Source organism: Plasmodium falciparum (assembly GCF_000002765.6).
Source record: "Plasmodium falciparum 3D7 genome assembly, chromosome: 8".
Classification (NCBI taxonomy): Eukaryota; Apicomplexa; class Aconoidasida; order Haemosporida; family Plasmodiidae; genus Plasmodium; species Plasmodium falciparum.
In genome coordinates, this window is record NC_004329.3 from 881171 (window position 1) to 900341 (window position 19171).

The window sequence follows — 19171 nt, forward strand, 5'->3', positions numbered from 1 at the left end:
CATATATACTTATAAATATAACATCAAAATGTTCTATATGAGGATAGATTAATTACATAATGAATTATTATTATTTTTTTTATTTTTTTTTTTAAATTTATTTTTATATTCTTCATTTCTTATATTTATATATATTTTCTTTATTTTTCATTTTTATTTTCATTATTTTTGGTTTTTGTTCCTTATTTAATTTTTTTTTTTTTAATAATAAAAATTATATATAATATAAACGTATATTTGATATAATATTAAAACCTATATATTTATGATATAATATATGTATATATTATTAGAAGATGAATATATAAAATATATTTTGTAAATAAGAATAGTAAAATATTATATATATATATGTATATGTATATATATATATATATATATATATATATGTATGTATATATATATATATATGTTATAATATGTATGTACTATTTAATGATCATTTAAAGGAAGAAGGTGAACAAAATGTTAAGTTACAAATTTGTAATGGAAAAAATAATTCATCTTCGGAAAATGTAAAATAAAAAAAAAAATGTGTAAAAATTTTTTGGAATCCGAATGAAAATATCATATATATAAATATGTTGTATTATTTATGTGTTAGATGTATAAACATATTAAATAATCTTTCTTATATTTATAGGAAAATACATTGTCATCGAAATACTTTAGGAAGGAAAATAGAAGATTTAAACAGAACATAGTAAAAATAAAATGAAAAAAAAAAAAAAAAATCAACACGAACATGAACATGAACATATATATGTATATATATGCACACTATTTAAATATAGAAAATAATGGTCTATTTTTTCTTTTTATTTTGTGTAGAATATATTGGATAAACATATAATTTTAGCAGATAACTTTGGAGATGTTCCGGAAGAGGTTATAACAAAAATAAAAAAGGAATATTATTATATATATATATATATATATTATAGTTTATTTTTTTATTTTTTATTTATTTATTTTTTTTTTATTTTTTAGAATTTTGAATTACCTGATAATAAACAAAATGAGTTGGAAATATTAAGAAAAAGGGTAAAAAATTAAATAAATTTTTTTTTTTTTTTTTTCTTTAGAAAATATATATATATATATATATATATATATATATATATTATTTCTTTTATTTTTTTTTTTATATAGAAAAATATTGAACCGACTGGCATTGTGATTGCTTGTTGTCTAGGGACCGATTTCGTAAATATTATTTTATTAATATATATATATATATATGACCCTTATAATAATATGAAATTATATATATTCATAATATAATTATATTGTTGTTATATTATTATGATATAATAATTTTAGAATTAATTAAAAATATAAATTTGTACATATATATAATGAATAAAAATATATATTTTTTTCTTTACAGCGTTTTTCAGCATTAATAAAAGATTTTAAAACACATAACGTAAATAGTGACCTTATAAAGTAAAAATATATATAAAGAAAATATAGAACATATATTTAAATTTGGCTATAATATTTTTTGGTATATACATATGTGTGTATGAATACACGAACATGGATTTCATATTTTTGAATTATTTATATATATTTTTTTTTTTTATAGAATCAAAAAGGTATATAGCGAAGTAATATTTTGCTCAGCGTTTGAACAGAAAAAGATTTTTTTTTTGTTTCGTTTTGGATGCATTGTTCTATGGGATTTCAATATAAAAGAAAAGGAGGTATAATACTATAGAAGAAATATATATATATATATATATATATATATATAATTATATGTGTGGTTGTAAAAATATAACAAGTGTGTAAATAACATATGTGGATACATTTAGATTTATTTTATTTCATTTTATTTTTTTTATTTTAGATATTGTTTATGTATTTAAAAGATTATTTAAGTGAAGCGCATACAGAAAATAATAATGAGCTTGATAGTATGTTTTATATAATGAATGTACAAAACGAATTAAGTGACAATAAAAGTGTGAAAGCGGCTGATTCACCATCCTTTAAAATAAAAAACGATATAATATATATATACACAAAGGATATCTTTGAAAAGTTGAGTTATTCTTATGCTTTTGCCCAAGTAATATAATCAATCACAGGACGTATATATTTCATATTATTATATATTATTATACATTAATGTTTTTATATATGTGTATATTTATATCTTCGTAGAGTGTAAAATTGTCTTATTTTGAAAATGTTGTTGATGTTACTATAGAAAAAACAAAAAGCATACCAGGTAATTTTTATAAAATATGAATATTGTATATATATATATATATATATATATATATATATATAAATTATTGGATTTGAATGTTTCCCTTTTTTCTTAATTTATTTTTTCGTCTTTCTTGATTTCTTTGTTATTTTTATTTTTTAAAAGAGTGCTTGGCACGAACAGGAAAAATCCAGCTTAAAAAAAATGATATTAGCAAAAAAATAGGAGAATTATTTGTAAACAGGTTTTATATAAATATGAATACAGATATGTTGGATACACCAGGTAATATGCTTTTTATTTATTTAATGCATTTTGAAGTATATATTATAAAAATATAAGTAAAATTAGATAATATAATGAATATTTTAGCGATATATATATATATATATATATATATATATATATATATATTTAACGTTTTTTTTCATTAATTTTTATTTTTTTCATTAATTTTTTTTTTTTTCATTAATTTTTTTTTTTTTAATTGATTTTTTTTTTTTAATTGATTTTTTTTTTTTTTTTTAATATAATATAGAAATATTTTGGGATCATGATGACTTTACCGATACGTATGAATATTTTGGAAAATATTTGGACATATCAAAGAGGGTTGAAATATTAAACCATAGGTATTATAAAGAAATCAATATATAAATATATATATATATATATATAAATATTTGTTATTTGATGAATCAGCATGCTATAAAATATGGAATTTTTTTTTTTTTTTTTTCAAAGATTGGATATCATCAAGGATCTGTATGACATGTTGCAGAATGAGTTAACAATACAAGTACGTGAAAAAATAAAGAAAATAAAGAAAATAAATGAATATATATATATATATAAATACATATATACATATTTCTATTTCTATTTATATTTCAGCATGGTTACAAACTTGAGTGGATTGTTATTTATTTAATATGCATAGAAGTACTAATAGACATTGTATGGACAATTATTATTAAGGGTGTTTTTAAATGGGGTTAATTTTTTAAAATTTGTACCTTATTAATATATTTAACTCGCCTTATATACTCCACATATATATATATATATATATATGTATATTTCTTTTTTTTTTTTTTTTTTTCTTTTTTTTTTAATACAATAATTATGTGTATAATATTTATATAGAGACTTTTTTATATTTGTGTTTAATTTTTATTTATTAAATAAAATAGAGTTGTCATATTTTCAAATAAATATAATTAAACAACTTAATAAATAAATTAATAAATAAATAAATATTTTATCTTTTTAAATATAACAAACCCAAAATATAGAAAAATAAAATAAATAAATATAATTGATATAACACATATATATATATATATATATATATATATGTATAATATTATGACATTGTAAAAGAAAGGGGAATGGTTCTATTTGCCCAAAAAACAAAACAAAAAAAAAAGAGAAAAAAATATATATATATATATATATATTTATATATTTATATATTTATATATAATAATAATACATCCAAATTATATTTATTTATACTTAATATTTACACATATGGATGTATTCTTATTAATAACATTACATTTTAATTTGTAGTAGTAAAAAATAAACATTGATGACTAAGGAACTTATTTATTAGATTTAATTTTTTTTACTTTTGTTTTTATTTTTTGGACATCAGTATAATATGTGGTAAGTAAAATTTATTTGATAATTCTAGTTTGTTTATTTTGTACAGGATATTTATTTGTTTGTGCTTGACCACTTCCTACACGCTTATTTATGGCTTTCCCTGCCGGTGCATTAACATTTTTTACATTATCATTATTAACATTTTTTTGCATTATCATTATTATCATTTTTTACATTTTCAATATTAACATTTTCATTATTAACATTTTCATTATTAACATTTTCATTTTTTACATTTTCATTATTAACATTTTCATTTTTTACATTTTCATTATTAACATTTTCACTTTTTACATTTTCATTTTGTTGTGTGTCTACTTTTTTATCCTCAGATTTTGTATGTTCCTTTAATTTTTCTTCATTTTCATCTTCATCTTCATCAGATTCTTCTTTCTTTTTTTTGTAAATATAACATAGAGGTACGAAATAATCAATACGACAATTGTCTATTAATTCTGACTCTTTCAGTGTTAGGAAATTATTTAAGGGTGCGCCTTTATATAATAAGACAATATTTTCAACAGGTATTCTAAAAAGGAAAAATATATGTATGAATATATGTATATAAATAAATAAATAAATAAATATATATATATATATATATATATATTGTAATGTTTCGTTTTGCTCATACGATGTCGATTCGTCCGTGAGATTATAAATTTTTTGTTTTAGAACCCTAACTTCACAAGTATCAATAATTTTAATTTTTATATTTTGTCTGAAACAAAAAGACCAGAAAGGAATACATCGACTTGTTCCTGTTCCACATGATTGTAAAGTACGAACATTGATTGTTATTAGTTTTGACAAATATAATTCTAATTTTATCGTTTTTCTATTCGATTTATTATATGTTGATAATTTTTCACTTAATTTACATTCTACTCTAGCAAAATATAAAACTAAATCTGTAGAACTATAAGTATAATTTTTTAACACTTTAATTTTTTCAATAATCTCACTTATTAATGTATTATTACTAATGTCAGTCAACTGATACGATGCCGTCTCTTTATTTACATAATCGTTTATGGTAAGGAGAATATCATTAGTACCTGTCGTTACATACATTATTATATAAAATAAATAACAAAAAAAATAAAATAAAAATAAAAAAAAAAAAATATATATATATATATATATATATATATTTAAATTTTTACGTGTATAAAAATAAATAACACTATAATTAATATAATAAATATTTTTAAGTATAAATAACAAAATTCATACCAACATATGTATATATTAAATATATACAAAAATATTTCTACACATTATATACAAATCAAAATAGAAATATTCAAATAACAAACGGTTCTGAAAATTAGGTTAACAAAATGGCATATTTTGACAAAATATATAAATAAATATATAAATAAAATAAATAAACAAATTAACACACAGAATTTTTTTTTTCTTTTTTATAGCGTAAATTATATGTTACATATATTTAATACTTTATTTATTTCTATATATTACTTTTCCTTTCGAGCATTTAATTATGAAAAGAACACATTAAATAAGTAGAAGATATATAAATATTAACATATATATATATATATATATATATATATTTATATGTACATTTTCTATACATATAAATTTTAACAACCGCACCTCAATATTCACATACACACAATATCATCGAAGTAACACAAATTTATATAAATATAAACACATACATATATACATAAATACCCCTGGAAATATGGATATATTTTTTTGGACGGTAAATTTTTAAAAAAAAAAAAAAAAAAAAAAAAAAAAAAAAAAAAATATTTGGTTTCCTCTTATTTTGTAACTTAATATAACATGTTGTCATAAACTTTAATAAAAAAATATATATTTTTTTTCTTTTTGTCTTTTTTAATTATATATAATTATATATATATATATATTATTTTTTTTTTTTTTTCTTTTATAACACAATATATACTCCTCACGTTATGCAATATCGCACATACAACATTTATGTAAAAAAAAATGATGAAAACAATTATAAGGAGTATAAAAAATTTCTTTTCTAATGTTAAAATAAAGAAATATATATATAAAAATACGTATTATATCTGTATAATTATATATATTTATATATACATATATTTTTGTTATACATACATAGATACATATAAATATATATATATACATAATATTCTGAATATATATATATATATATATATATATATATATTATTTTTTTTTTTTTTCTTAAATATTTATTTTCTAAATTTTTAGCTTTAATATTTTTCTAATTAAAAATTTGTATTTAAAATATTTCATTTTTTAAAATTAAGTTCATTTGGATAAATAACAAATGGAAAAAAAAAAAATAATTAAATAATAAATATATATTATATATAATATTAATTATATATTAAAAATTGCACAGAAGTACAGTATAAATATATATAACATGGCATTTATATATATATATATATATATTAAATCAAAATATAATATATAATATTTTATCATGCATTAATATATATAATATATATATATATTTAAATTGTTAGAAATTATTTATATAATATATGATAAACACTTTATATATGCCTTAACTAACTAGAAATAATTTATTTCAAAAAAAAAAAAAAAAAAAAAAAGAAATAAAAAAAATGAAATTATTAAATTTATTAATTTGTTTAATATTATAATGATTAAGTATTGTACAACAAAAAAAAAAAAAAAAAAATAAATAAATAAAATAATAAAACAAAAATAAAAAAATAAAAAATATGCATATATATAATATATATATATATATATATATATTAATCAATTTTGTGTTGCTATATATATATAAACATTTCTTCGCACAATTTTTCCATGGTGTTGTGTGATACCACTTTATGTATATGTACGATTTTACAAAAAATGAAAAAGGAAATTTTAAAAATATAACTAAAAATAATGCACATAAAAAAAAAAAAAATAAAATAAAATAATAATAATATATATATATATATATAATACTTACAGAAAAAAAAAGTACACTGCACATATATATATATATATATGTGTACATATTTTTTTTTTTTTTTTTTTTTTTTTTAATTTAGTGGCCACACCTTTGTGTAGACCTATTATAATATAGTATAGATTTTTTTAATGAATTAATATGATAACCATAAAATTCATATAATTCAGAATTGGATAGAACCCATGGTTGTATTCCATTTTGTTCAAAAGGATGTACGACTTTATATAAAAATAGAAAGGAACTAATATATTGCATAAAAAAATGGAAAGGGTTTAATTTTTTTATATTATATTTTTTGTGATAAAACAAATGAAATATTTCAATAAGATAGTCAGATAAACTAAGTCTTAAAGATATGACTATATCAACACTTGTAGGATTGAATAGTGTATGAACATTATGGTTAAATAAATCTTGGTATATTGGTTTAACATACATAGGGATATTTTTATTTATTAATTCTTTAATATTCTTTATACATTTTTCATCTTGTGTAATAACATTATTGAATAATTTATGTATAATACTTATAGTTATATTTTTACTTTCATTAGTTTTTGCTATTACTTTTTCTTTATTGTTTATTTCTTTTTCTATATATTTTGAATGAAAAGAAAAAGGTGATTTTAATATATTCCATATATAATATACATTTCTGTATATATTATTATATGAATAATTTCTTAAATTATCCTTTGATAACACTTTTAACAATATATTTTTTGATAGCATATAATATAAACAATTCATTTTTAATAAGAATATATGTTTTGTTTGTTGTAAAAAATAAAATACATAAAAAAGTATGTTCCCAGTTTTTTTAATATTTTTAATATTATCTGTGTATTTATTATTATAATTTTTATCTAATTGATATATTTTTTCTATCACTGATTCTATGTTTGTATATGAAAAATTTAACATGTCATTTATTAATACACCTTCTGATAACATATTTCCTTTTTCCTTTGCGATTTTGATCAAGTGCTTGTGTGATTTATCTTTGTTTAAAAATTTGAGATGAAGGGAAAATTTATCATAACTAAAATGTGTGCTATGATAATTATTCATATGATTATGCTTATAACTATTCATATGATTATCCTTGTAATTGTTCATATGATCATCCTTGTAATTGTTCATATGATCATCCTTGTAATTATTCATATGATCATCCTTGTAATTGTTCATATGATCATCCTTGTAATTATTCATATGATCATCCTTGTAACTATTCATATGATCATCCTTATAACTATTCATATGATCATCCTTATAACTATTCATATGATCATCCTTATAACTATTCATATGATCATCCTTATAACTATTCATATGATCATCCTTATAACTATTCATATGATCATCCTTATAACTATTCATATGATCATCCTTATAACTATTCATATGATCATCCTTATAACTATTCATATGATCATCCTTATAACTATTCATATGATCATCCTTATAACTATTCATATGATCATCCTTATAACTATTCATATGATCATCCTTATAACTATTCATATGATCATCCTTATAACTATTCATATGATCATCCTTATAACTATTCATATGATCATCCTTGTAATTACCTTTTTTATTCTTATTACTATTCATTTTTTCTTTGTTTTTCCTTTTTCGGTAAAATAATTCTGGACTCGAATTCTCTTGAGGAGGAATATTTTGCGGGAGAGAAAATTTTGTTATGACAAATTCATCTGTATGATGATAACATTGAAACGATTTATTTGTATCATAAATATGGTTATTATAATTACAAGAAAAATAATTTTTCTTATTACATTTATCATTACTACTAATAAAGTTATTATTATTGTTACTTATGTTATTCTCTTTTATAACACATTTCATGTAGAAATTCTTTTTATATAAGTATTTAAACAAATCATAGTAAAATATATAATCGAAAAAATGATCAGATACATATATGGTTACATGCTCAATTTTAAATTCATACAAATATATTAATATATTAACGATATGATTTATAAGTTTTTCACTGTTCAATATTATTAAATCACTTATTTTAAATACTATATATATGTGTTTAGGTACCTTGTTAATATTCTTATATATTTTAAAAATATCATCATGCTTTTCATTTTTTCTAGAAAGACAATTATAAAATATATTATATATTTTATTCTTTAAAAATTGAAAATTTTTATTACTTTTATTTTTTAAATTATTCAAATTTAAATCGTTCACATTATTACATTTGACAATTTGTATAATAATATATTTACATATTAGTTGTAAGCTTATAATATAACTCTTTAACTTATTAAACAAACAATATAAAGTTAGTAGTATCCATATTATTATATATATACATAATAAAATCGCGTAGTTAATTACATTCTTTACTTTTCCTTTAGTTAAACAAAAATTCTTCATTTTTTTTTTTTTTTATAGTACATTACCAAAAAAAAAAAAAAAAAAAAAAAAAAAAAAAAAAAAAAAAAAATAGAAAAATAACAAAGAAAAAAAATAATAATACAAAATAAAATATATATTTTTAAAAATATATGACTTTCCTTTTTTTTTTTTTTTTTTTTTAAACCATTATATATATTTTGAAAATGTAAATAATATATAAGTTCTTTTGTTATATAACATTTTCATGTCTATCACATAATACTTTTTTTTTATTTTGTAAACAATTATATTATATTATAATATATATATATATATATATATATAAATATATATATATTTCATTTTATAAAGATGCAAAAATTTTTCTTCTTTTCATTTTGCTCCAAGAAAAATAGAAACAGAGAAAATATCGAGAGGGTAACCACCCAAGGGATAAATATAATAGCACGATGTGTGAATTTAAAATAAATAAAACAATATATGAATAATATGATATATATATATATATATATATATATATGCATTTATTTATTTATCTTTTTATTTATAATTTTCTTTTTTTTAACATATAATCAATCTGGTTATATACATTTTGATATAATAATTATAAAAAGTCAGTAAAAATATTAAACTTCATCACATATTAAATATATAAATATATATATGTATATATATATATATGTATATTTTATATGCTTCACCTTTTCGTATATTAACTTTTTTTATATTAACATTAAACAAAAAAAATAATAAATAAATAAATAAATAAATAAATAAATAAATATAATAAATAATCAGAATATAAGGTTGAACCTATTTCTCTTGTATGTAATAACATTTGATTAGAATTTATTTTAAAATGTTTATATAATTATATTTTTTTATTAATCCTAAAATGATAAGGCTGGTTTAATGGGTTATGGGTAGGAAAAAAATATATACTTATATGTATAAATATATATATATATAAATTTTTTTTTTTTTTTTTTTTGCTGAGAAGCAAATATTTTGTTTTGTTAAATTTATTGCACATGAGAAATATGTAACATGAAATAAGGATATATAATAAATGTATTACAATAAATATGTATATATATATATATATATATATATATATATATGTATATATATATAGTAACACGTTCAGACATTTTATTTTATTCATAATTTATTATTATCATTTTTTTTTTGTTTAACAATAATGTTAATTTTTTAAAAATGATAATAAATATTTTTCTTCCTTTTCATAACCATAAAATTTGTATGTCTCCATCATATGAATAATAAGGTTTTTTTTGTACATATTCATTTTTAAAAAATTATTTAAACTTTTATCAGCTTGCATCTGATAATAAGAGATAAAAAAAATATAGTATATGACAAAATAAAATAGAAAAAAATAAAAACAAAAGTTTTCATATAAACATCACACATAAATATATATATATATATATATATATATATGTATGTATGTATATTTTAATATGGTTCATATGTAGATATATCCCATTCTTGTAATCCTTAAGATAATTTTTTTAAATAGTAAAAAATATATATATTTTTATATGCATATTTTATTTTTTTTATCCCATTTTTTATGATTTACCTTCATATTTAAATGTAGAAATACTACAGTGAAATATGCCCACAATTTCGTATTGAAAATATTTATTTCGTTTGCTTTATATAATATTTTATATGCATAGATGAAATTTTTTTTTTTAATTAAATAATAGTATGCTAAATTTAGATAAGCATAACTTGTCTTATAAATTTGTAATGAATTTTTTATCATACTCTTACTTTCTGAATATCTGTTTAATGAAAAATATATTTTATTTAATTGTAGATATATTTTAACTCTCACATTATTATATTTACATAAATTTAAATATTTTTCCATATATCCTATACACTTTTCATAGCTTTTTAATTTATATAAACATTGTGTATATATGTATAATATATCCACGTTATTTAAATGTTCGCATTTTTCTTCTATCAAATTAGTACACCTCAGGTAATCTAAGAACAATAAATAAAAGGAAAAAAAAAAAAATAAAAAAATAAAAGGAAAAAAAAAAAAAAAAAGAAATGTTAAAAAATGTACATCCTTACATTTAGTTGTATAAATTATTAATAATGTGTACCTTTTATTGAGAAAAATATTTTTATAGTCAGATGATGAAATAAATGAGAGTTAATAGCCATGTCAGTTAAAAGTTTTCTTCGATTTTCATATATGAACATAACAATATTAATAATATTATATTTTAAACAATATATTATAAATAACAACATATATTTATCTTTTAGTGGAATTTTATTTTCTGAACTTTCGATATAATTCAATATGTAATTGTCTGTGTGACAAGGAGAAATTTCTGATTTGCTTTTTACATTTTTAAAAGATGAATTTTCCTTACTTTTATCCTTTCTTCTTGAAATATTGGTATTGTCATATACATTTTTGTTATAATTATTATTATTCTTATCACTGTTATATGTGTTTTGACTTTGTTCATCTTGATTACATATTTGTTCATCCTGTATAGATATTTCTTCATTTTGTATATCCACTTCGTTTTTTTTTATATCCATTTGGTCTTTTTTCTTATCCATTTCGTTTTTTTTCATATCCATTTCTTCATTTTGTATATCTTTCATTTCATTATTTTCATCTTTTATTTTTTTCTTGGAACCTTTTTTTTTCTCCTTATGATCCTTTTCAATATCTTTTTTCTCTTTTTTTTTACTTTCTTTATTATTGCATTTTCTGGAATCAAAACATTTTTCCTTTTCTTCTTCATACAAGTTGGAGTTTTTTTCTATACACTCTTTCAATGTATTCAAATTTTCATTTAAAAGTATACACATATTTATATAATAGTATATATAATTACGTTGAAAAAAATAACAAAGGCTTTTAATATATATACATATATTCTCGCATATGTTCAAATGATTATTATGCAAAGTACTGTATATATATAAATTATTTATATTTAAATGGTCTTCCTCTTCTTTTTCTTTTAACTTTTCTTCTATTTTATCTTCTACGTTATCCTCTACGTTATCCTCTACGTTATCCTCTACATTATCTTGTACTTTATCTTGTACTTTATTTTTTATTTCTTCTTCATTTTCTTTTCTTTTTTGTAAAATGTTTATAATATAGTTAGCTAATTTTAAACTCTCTTTATATTTATGTATGTTCAAATATAAAAGACACAGAATGAAGAGGCTCTCAATATTTTCCTAAAGAAATAAAAGGAGAAAGAAGAAAGAAGAAAACAAAAAAAAAAAAAAAAAAAAAGAGGAAATTTTTTATAAATTCATGAGTATTACGAAATACTGTGAATTAGAAAAATATATATATATATATATATATATATGACTGTGTATGTAAATATGTGAATACATTAATATTTCTTTTATTTTATTTTATTTTATTTTCTTTTATTTTCTTTTATTTTATTTTATTTTATTTTATTTTATTTTATTTTATTTTATTTTATTTTATTTTATTTTATTTTATTTTATTTTATTTTATTTTATTTTATTTTATTTTATTTTTTTTTTTTTTTTGAATATATTACACTGTTGGTTAGTTCTATATACGTGCACAAACAAGAAATTGAAGTGTCTACAATATTTGAATTAATATATGTATCATAATAGTCGAAATTAACCTGAAAATTATAATTATGATTATCATCATAATAATTGTTTTCTTCATTTTTCTCATCTTCTTTATTTTCTTCATTTTTCTCATCTTCTTTATTTTCTTCATTTTTCTCATCTTTATTTTCTTCATTTTTCTCATCTTCTTTATTTTCCTCATTTTTCTCATTTTCTTTATTTTCCTCATTTATTTTATTCGCTTCATTTTCTTCCCTATATTTTCGAATTTGCCTTTCCTTATCATATTTAAGGTTGATAATGTTATTTTTTAATAACATAACATTAGAATACATATAAATAATATCTGTAAACATAATTTTAATATTTTTATTTTCTTCCATATTAAAAACGGATAAGATATCTTCCTGGTGATCATTTCTTTTAAATATTTCTTCATCTTCTTTTATCACATGTTTATGTAATATAATATCTTTAAAGTGTTCAATATAATCAAAAAGATAAGAATTGAAATTACTTTGATTACGCGTACAAATATGATTTATTAATGATGTTATATTATTTTCTGGATTATTAGAATATACATTTTTTTTTTCATTTATTTTTTTTTTCTTGTATATATAATTATCTTCTAATGTATTATTATCATCATAACCTGTATAATTTTCGATTATATTAATAATATGATTATCACCTTTTTGTATAAATATATCGTTTATATTTTTTTCTTTTATATTCCGTTCGTATACATAATTTATCTTTTTATAAAGTATTAATATTATTGCTTGGATAAAAGGAATATTTCTTTCATATTTTAATAAATGTACATTTTCAATAATAATATTATATAAATAATATTCTAAATTATTTATGTTATTATATTTTTTAATATCATTTATTGATTCTTTATATATATTATCTTCTTTTTCAAAATAATTATTTATTATGACATTAGATGATTCATACATAAAATTGAAAAGATAGACAAAAATGCAATTAATATTTTCTTCGGAGATAAAATCTGATTTTTCTTTTTTTTTTTTATCCTTATCCATCATATCGTCATTATCACTAGATGGATCCATGCAAAGCTCTTCACTTATATTAAAATGTTTATAAATTTTTTTATTAATTATATTATAAGTTACTTTAATCTGAAAAGTGAATGTATGGAGTATGTGAGGGGTATAGCTTTACAGCTTAGTATATATGGGAGATGGGAAAATGAGATTTACCTTTGGAATATATTTTATATATGTCGTATATAATATTATCATAAAAAAAAAAAATATATATATATATGTATGTAGGTATGTATGTTTGTGTGTGTGTGTGTGTTTCTATTTATTTACCATAACATCTTTCATATTATTGTATAAGTTTATGTACTTTGGGTTCTCCTTCAAGTTGTTTAAAAAGGAAAAATATTCTTTTGACCTTTGATAAATTTTAATTTGTTCTTCCTTTCTTAATTGTTTTATTTCGTCGTTCACAAATTTTATTCCTTCCATAACTGATCTATATAATATTTTTATGAAATTAAAAATATGTATTTATTTATGTGTGTGTGTGTGTGTATATGTTTGTGTTTGTATTTGTATTTGTATTTGTTTTTGTGCATATGCTTATATGTAAATGTTATATAATATTGTATCCTCTTATATATAACAAAAATGATTTTTCAAAAATGAACAATTAATAGTATATTTATGTGGAGAAAGTATATATTTTAATATTAATACCTATTAAACAAATTACTGATGTCCTCTTTTTGCTTTTTATCATTTTCTATTTGAATTTCTTTTTTTAAATTTGGACGTACAGTATTAACTGCAAAAGGACTTTCCAACATTTTTCTTTGTAAGAAGGCTATCCAAAATGTTACGTCATATATATATATATATATATGATAAATATAACTTTTTTTTTATATATTTTTTATTTTACATAAGTTTTTGTTTTTATTTTTATTTTTATTTTTGTTTTTATTTTTATTTTTGTTTTTTTTTCTTTTATATACGTTTATAAAATTGTATGGTTAGCTGTATATACGAATTTGTAAAAATATCTAAACATTGATTGCCACTTTGTTTTACATTTTTTATGTCCTTTTTTAAATGTTTTATATGATGAAGTTTGTACTTTGCATTAACAACTACATGTAAAGGGAAAAAAAAAAAAAAAAAAAAAAAAAAAAAATTAATATATCCACATAATTGTGTATACATATATATATATACACATATATTTTATTACCTTTGTTTAATATTACATCAGATATATTAACCTCAAAGGTTGCACATAGAGTATCTACTATACTGGAGGTTACATTATCTAAAGAGAAAATATGAAGAGTGTTTTACTTTGAATGTACATTCATAAGGTGTTTTAAATATACACACATATATTTATCTATATATATTATATATATATATATATATATATATATTACCTTTTGTTTTTTTATTTTCATTAAAACAAATTATCCATCCATTTACGTTGAAGGATTCATAAAATAGATATTTGTAGATATATTCGATTTCCTAAGAAAAAATAATACAAACAAGGATATGATGATACAAGAAATATTACTATATATTATATTTATGTGACGTGCAAAAAAAAAAATATATATATGTATATATTTATTTATTTATCTATCTATGCATATTTTTTGTGTTTTACCTTTATATTTCTATATTTGTATATATTATTATTATTCCACGTAATATTATACTTCTTGTTCTCCTTATCTATCCATATATAATATATGTAAAAGGTTAAATATATATATATATATATATATATATATATTTTTTTTTTTTTATATATGTGAATTGAAAATTATAACCTTCTATGGGAATTCCATTGTATAAAGAGATGTCTAATAATTTCATCTACATATAAAAATATAAAAAAAAAAAATAATAACAAAATAAGTATCAAAATTTTATATTATTTTATAATAATAATTATTATTATGTTATAATATTATTTATGTATACGTGAAAATTTAGCGAGTTTCGTTTTGGGACAATTTCTTCTATTGATGACGATATATTATAGATCCCATCAATCTAACGTTCAAAAATATAAATACATGAAGGGATATACATATATATATATATATATATATATATATATATGTATGTATGTATGTATGTGCCTATCATAATAATATCAATATTACCTTAACGTTCATAATGTTATAATTAAGCCTATCGCAGTAATGTCCAACCAGTGAATTTATATTTAGGGTAATATTAAAATCTTTAAGAAGAAAATATACACAAAGAATATATATGGATAAATATATATATATATATTTTTTTTTTTTTATTTTATAAATAAAATATAACTTATGTCGATATCCTTTTTTATCGAATTTTCTAATATTTCCATTTCATTCTTGGCATTATTTTTATTCTTTTCCTTTTTCTTTTTATTTTTTCCTTCCTTTTCATTATCTTTTGTTTTTTTGTTCTTTTCATTATCGATATTTTTATTAACTACATTTTCTTTTTGATCTTCATATTTATATGTTATTATAATATTCTTTGAAATTATTAACTGTTCATGTAAAAATGAGAAAACTTTGATATTCTCATATCCTATCAACACAAAATTATTATCATCACTTATATTGGTCTTTACGAAAATTTCTACTTTGATGTATTTCTCTACAATGTCGTTAATGCAACTTTCTGAAATTTTTTTTTTTAAAAATTAAAAAAGGAATTAAATAAATTAAATGGAAATAGTGTTACCATATATTTATTTGCTCATTTCTGTAAGCCACACACACACACACATATATATATATATATGTATATTTATTAGTTCTCTTATAAAAAGTAAAAAGAAATTATTTCATTATATATTTAGCTTCATACGTATTATAACATTGTACCTTCATTTAATTGTATATAATTATTGGAAAAATTAATTTGTTTAAAATTATTTTGGTTTATGATATTAGATTCATATAGGTTATCATAAAAGTCTACGAAAAAATAAAAGATGAAGAAAAAGTAGATATATTATTTATATTACATGTATATCATATGTATCTAATCTTATATTTATAAACGTGCAAGCACACAAATATATACACATATATATATATATATATATATATATATTTATTTATATTTATATTTTTTTCTTTTTCTTTTTCTTTTTCTTCAGATAGGTACCTACTATATTTATCTTGTACGAAAAAGATTGGTCAGAAGAATTAAAATTGGTAACCTTTTTTGAAAATAAAAATCATAGAAAATAATCAGACATATGATAAATATATAAAATAAATACCTTTTGTTCTTATAATATTATTTAATATATATTTTTTTTTTTTACATAAAAAGACACAAAGAAAGGTCCTTCAGGCTTTTCTTTATATTCCATTCTTTTCTTTAGTAGAATGTAAAAAATATAATCTTCTTAAAAAATGGAGAAAGAGAAGGAAAAAGAAAAGAATAGAAAACACTTTATGACAAAATTGAATAGATAAATATGTATATGAACAACCTAAGATATATATACTGATAAAATATTTATTTATTAATATTATTTTATTTTATTATTTTTTTTTTTTTCTCACATATATTTTACATATATATTCATTAAAACATATACCAAATTAATATCACATAATAATTGTAATGTATTTTTTTGTGTGAATATTGTATATTTTGAATATTCTACACAAGAAAATTTTATAGCAATTTTTTTTTTTTTTTTTTTTTTTTTCAAGTATTTATATTAAAAATATTAAAAGTTTTTAATAAAAAAATAATTATATATACATACACATAAATAAAAAAAAAAGAAAAAATATATATATTATATATATATAAACACACAAATATTTTTATATATATTACTATGTGGTCTTTTTCTTTTTTTTTATTTCATAGCAGATGATACTAGGATAATAGAATCTCCTCTAACAAAAACCATGTCTAAATTTCTTTCCATTTTCTGAAAAAAGAAAAAATTCAAAAAAAAAAAAAAAAAATTTATATATATTTAAATCTTATTAAATAGGTATATTATATATATATATATATATATATAATAAGTATGTTACATATATATACATTATTTTTTTTTCATTTTAATTACCTTGACTGTTTCTTCATCATTTTCTTTAACGCTATATTTATAAGTCTCACGTACATTGGATAAAATCATATTTAAGTGATTATCATAAGCCTAAAAAAAAAAATAAATTAATTATATGTTCATGTCTGGCTATATAATTATTCACATGTTGTAATAAAAATATACATATATATATATATATATATATATATAATATCTACTTTATAATGTTTATCATTACATCTAATTTTCCAATGAGTTCTCTATCTCCTTTACATTTTAAAAATATTTCTTCCTCCATATTTAAACGAATATAATCTAAGGGATCTACAAAAAATTAACATAAATATGTTATAAATATATATATATATATATATATATATATATATAATATACTTATATTTTACATATATATTTTTTTTTTTTATTACTTTGTATTAATGCTATTTTTTCCATTTTATAAATTTATATAGATATATACATGTATACTTTTTACGAAAAAAAAAAAAAAAAAAAAAAAAAAAATGAAAATAAAAATAAAAATAAAAGTAAAAGTAAAAATAAAAATATATTTCGTTCGGATGTTATAACTTAATAAAGTTTTTCATTATATTAAAACTTTGAATATATCACTAAAAAAAGAAATATGTATGTTTTGTATATTATATTTAATATATAAAATTAGAAAAATATAAAATCTGGAAATATTGGTATTTTTTTTTATTAATATTTTAAAATAATATATATGTATATATATTAGCATATAACAACCTTATGTTGCTAATAATAATTATATATTTATATATATATATATTATATATATATATATGTATATATAATAAAACATTTATGGTTATATATATTAATAATAATATATATTGTAAAATTAAAGGTACATAAATGGTAATTATATTATAAACATTCCTCTATTCATTAAAAACTATTAATATATATATATTTATATATTTTAAAATATATATTAATACGACTAATATTTTTTTTTACAAAATTTTTTTTCATATATGTTATTATTTAAACAGAAGAATCAATATATGTTCAAAGCTTAAGGATTAAATATAGAAACTTTAAAAAAAATTTGTGAAAGAATTAGGAAGAATGAAAATACATACAATATTAATA

The 19171-nt window shown here is 17.8% G+C and overlaps 5 protein-coding genes across 5 annotated transcripts; 1 reads left to right on the plus strand and 4 right to left on the minus strand.

The window, feature by feature from the left end:
* Window positions 1-419: 419 nt before the first annotated feature.
* On the plus strand, window positions 420-3220 carry PF3D7_0819500 (conserved protein, unknown function; the record flags this gene model as incomplete). Its single annotated transcript, XM_002808814.1, has 13 exons — window positions 420-515; window positions 644-703; window positions 832-888; window positions 991-1044; window positions 1153-1206; window positions 1391-1449; window positions 1592-1709; window positions 1856-2077; window positions 2173-2239; window positions 2387-2506; window positions 2760-2853; window positions 2966-3020; window positions 3116-3220. 13 exons carry the CDS (start codon window positions 420-422, stop codon window positions 3218-3220), a joined length of 1161 nt encoding a protein of 386 aa, XP_002808860.1.
* An 807-nt stretch (window positions 3221-4027) lies between these two features.
* PF3D7_0819600 (conserved protein, unknown function) lies at window positions 4028-4966 on the minus strand (the record flags this gene model as incomplete). The annotated part of the gene is made up of 2 exons (XM_001349293.1): window positions 4028-4421; window positions 4527-4966. The coding sequence occupies 2 exons, from the start codon at window positions 4964-4966 to the stop codon at window positions 4028-4030; spliced, it is 834 nt and encodes a 277-aa protein (XP_001349329.1).
* A 1989-nt stretch (window positions 4967-6955) lies between these two features.
* PF3D7_0819700 (conserved Plasmodium protein, unknown function) lies at window positions 6956-9301 on the minus strand (the record flags this gene model as incomplete). Its single annotated transcript, XM_002808815.2, has 1 exon — window positions 6956-9301. One exon carries the CDS (start codon window positions 9299-9301, stop codon window positions 6956-6958), a length of 2346 nt encoding a protein of 781 aa, XP_002808861.1.
* A 1186-nt stretch (window positions 9302-10487) lies between these two features.
* On the minus strand, window positions 10488-17332 carry PF3D7_0819800 (conserved Plasmodium protein, unknown function; the record flags this gene model as incomplete). The annotated part of the gene is made up of 17 exons (XM_001349291.1): window positions 10488-10628; window positions 10890-11308; window positions 11434-12541; window positions 12883-14079; window positions 14278-14443; window positions 14668-14794; window positions 14946-15080; window positions 15182-15259; window positions 15378-15468; window positions 15611-15678; window positions 15777-15822; window positions 15931-16002; window positions 16116-16195; window positions 16285-16587; window positions 16836-16928; window positions 17122-17176; window positions 17285-17332. 17 exons carry the CDS (start codon window positions 17330-17332, stop codon window positions 10488-10490), a joined length of 4227 nt encoding a protein of 1408 aa, XP_001349327.1.
* A 501-nt stretch (window positions 17333-17833) lies between these two features.
* PF3D7_0819900 (U6 snRNA-associated Sm-like protein LSm3, putative) lies at window positions 17834-18487 on the minus strand (the record flags this gene model as incomplete). Its single annotated transcript, XM_002808816.1, has 4 exons — window positions 17834-17908; window positions 18053-18142; window positions 18273-18358; window positions 18463-18487. The coding sequence occupies 4 exons, from the start codon at window positions 18485-18487 to the stop codon at window positions 17834-17836; spliced, it is 276 nt and encodes a 91-aa protein (XP_002808862.1).
* Window positions 18488-19171: the final 684 nt, after the last annotated feature.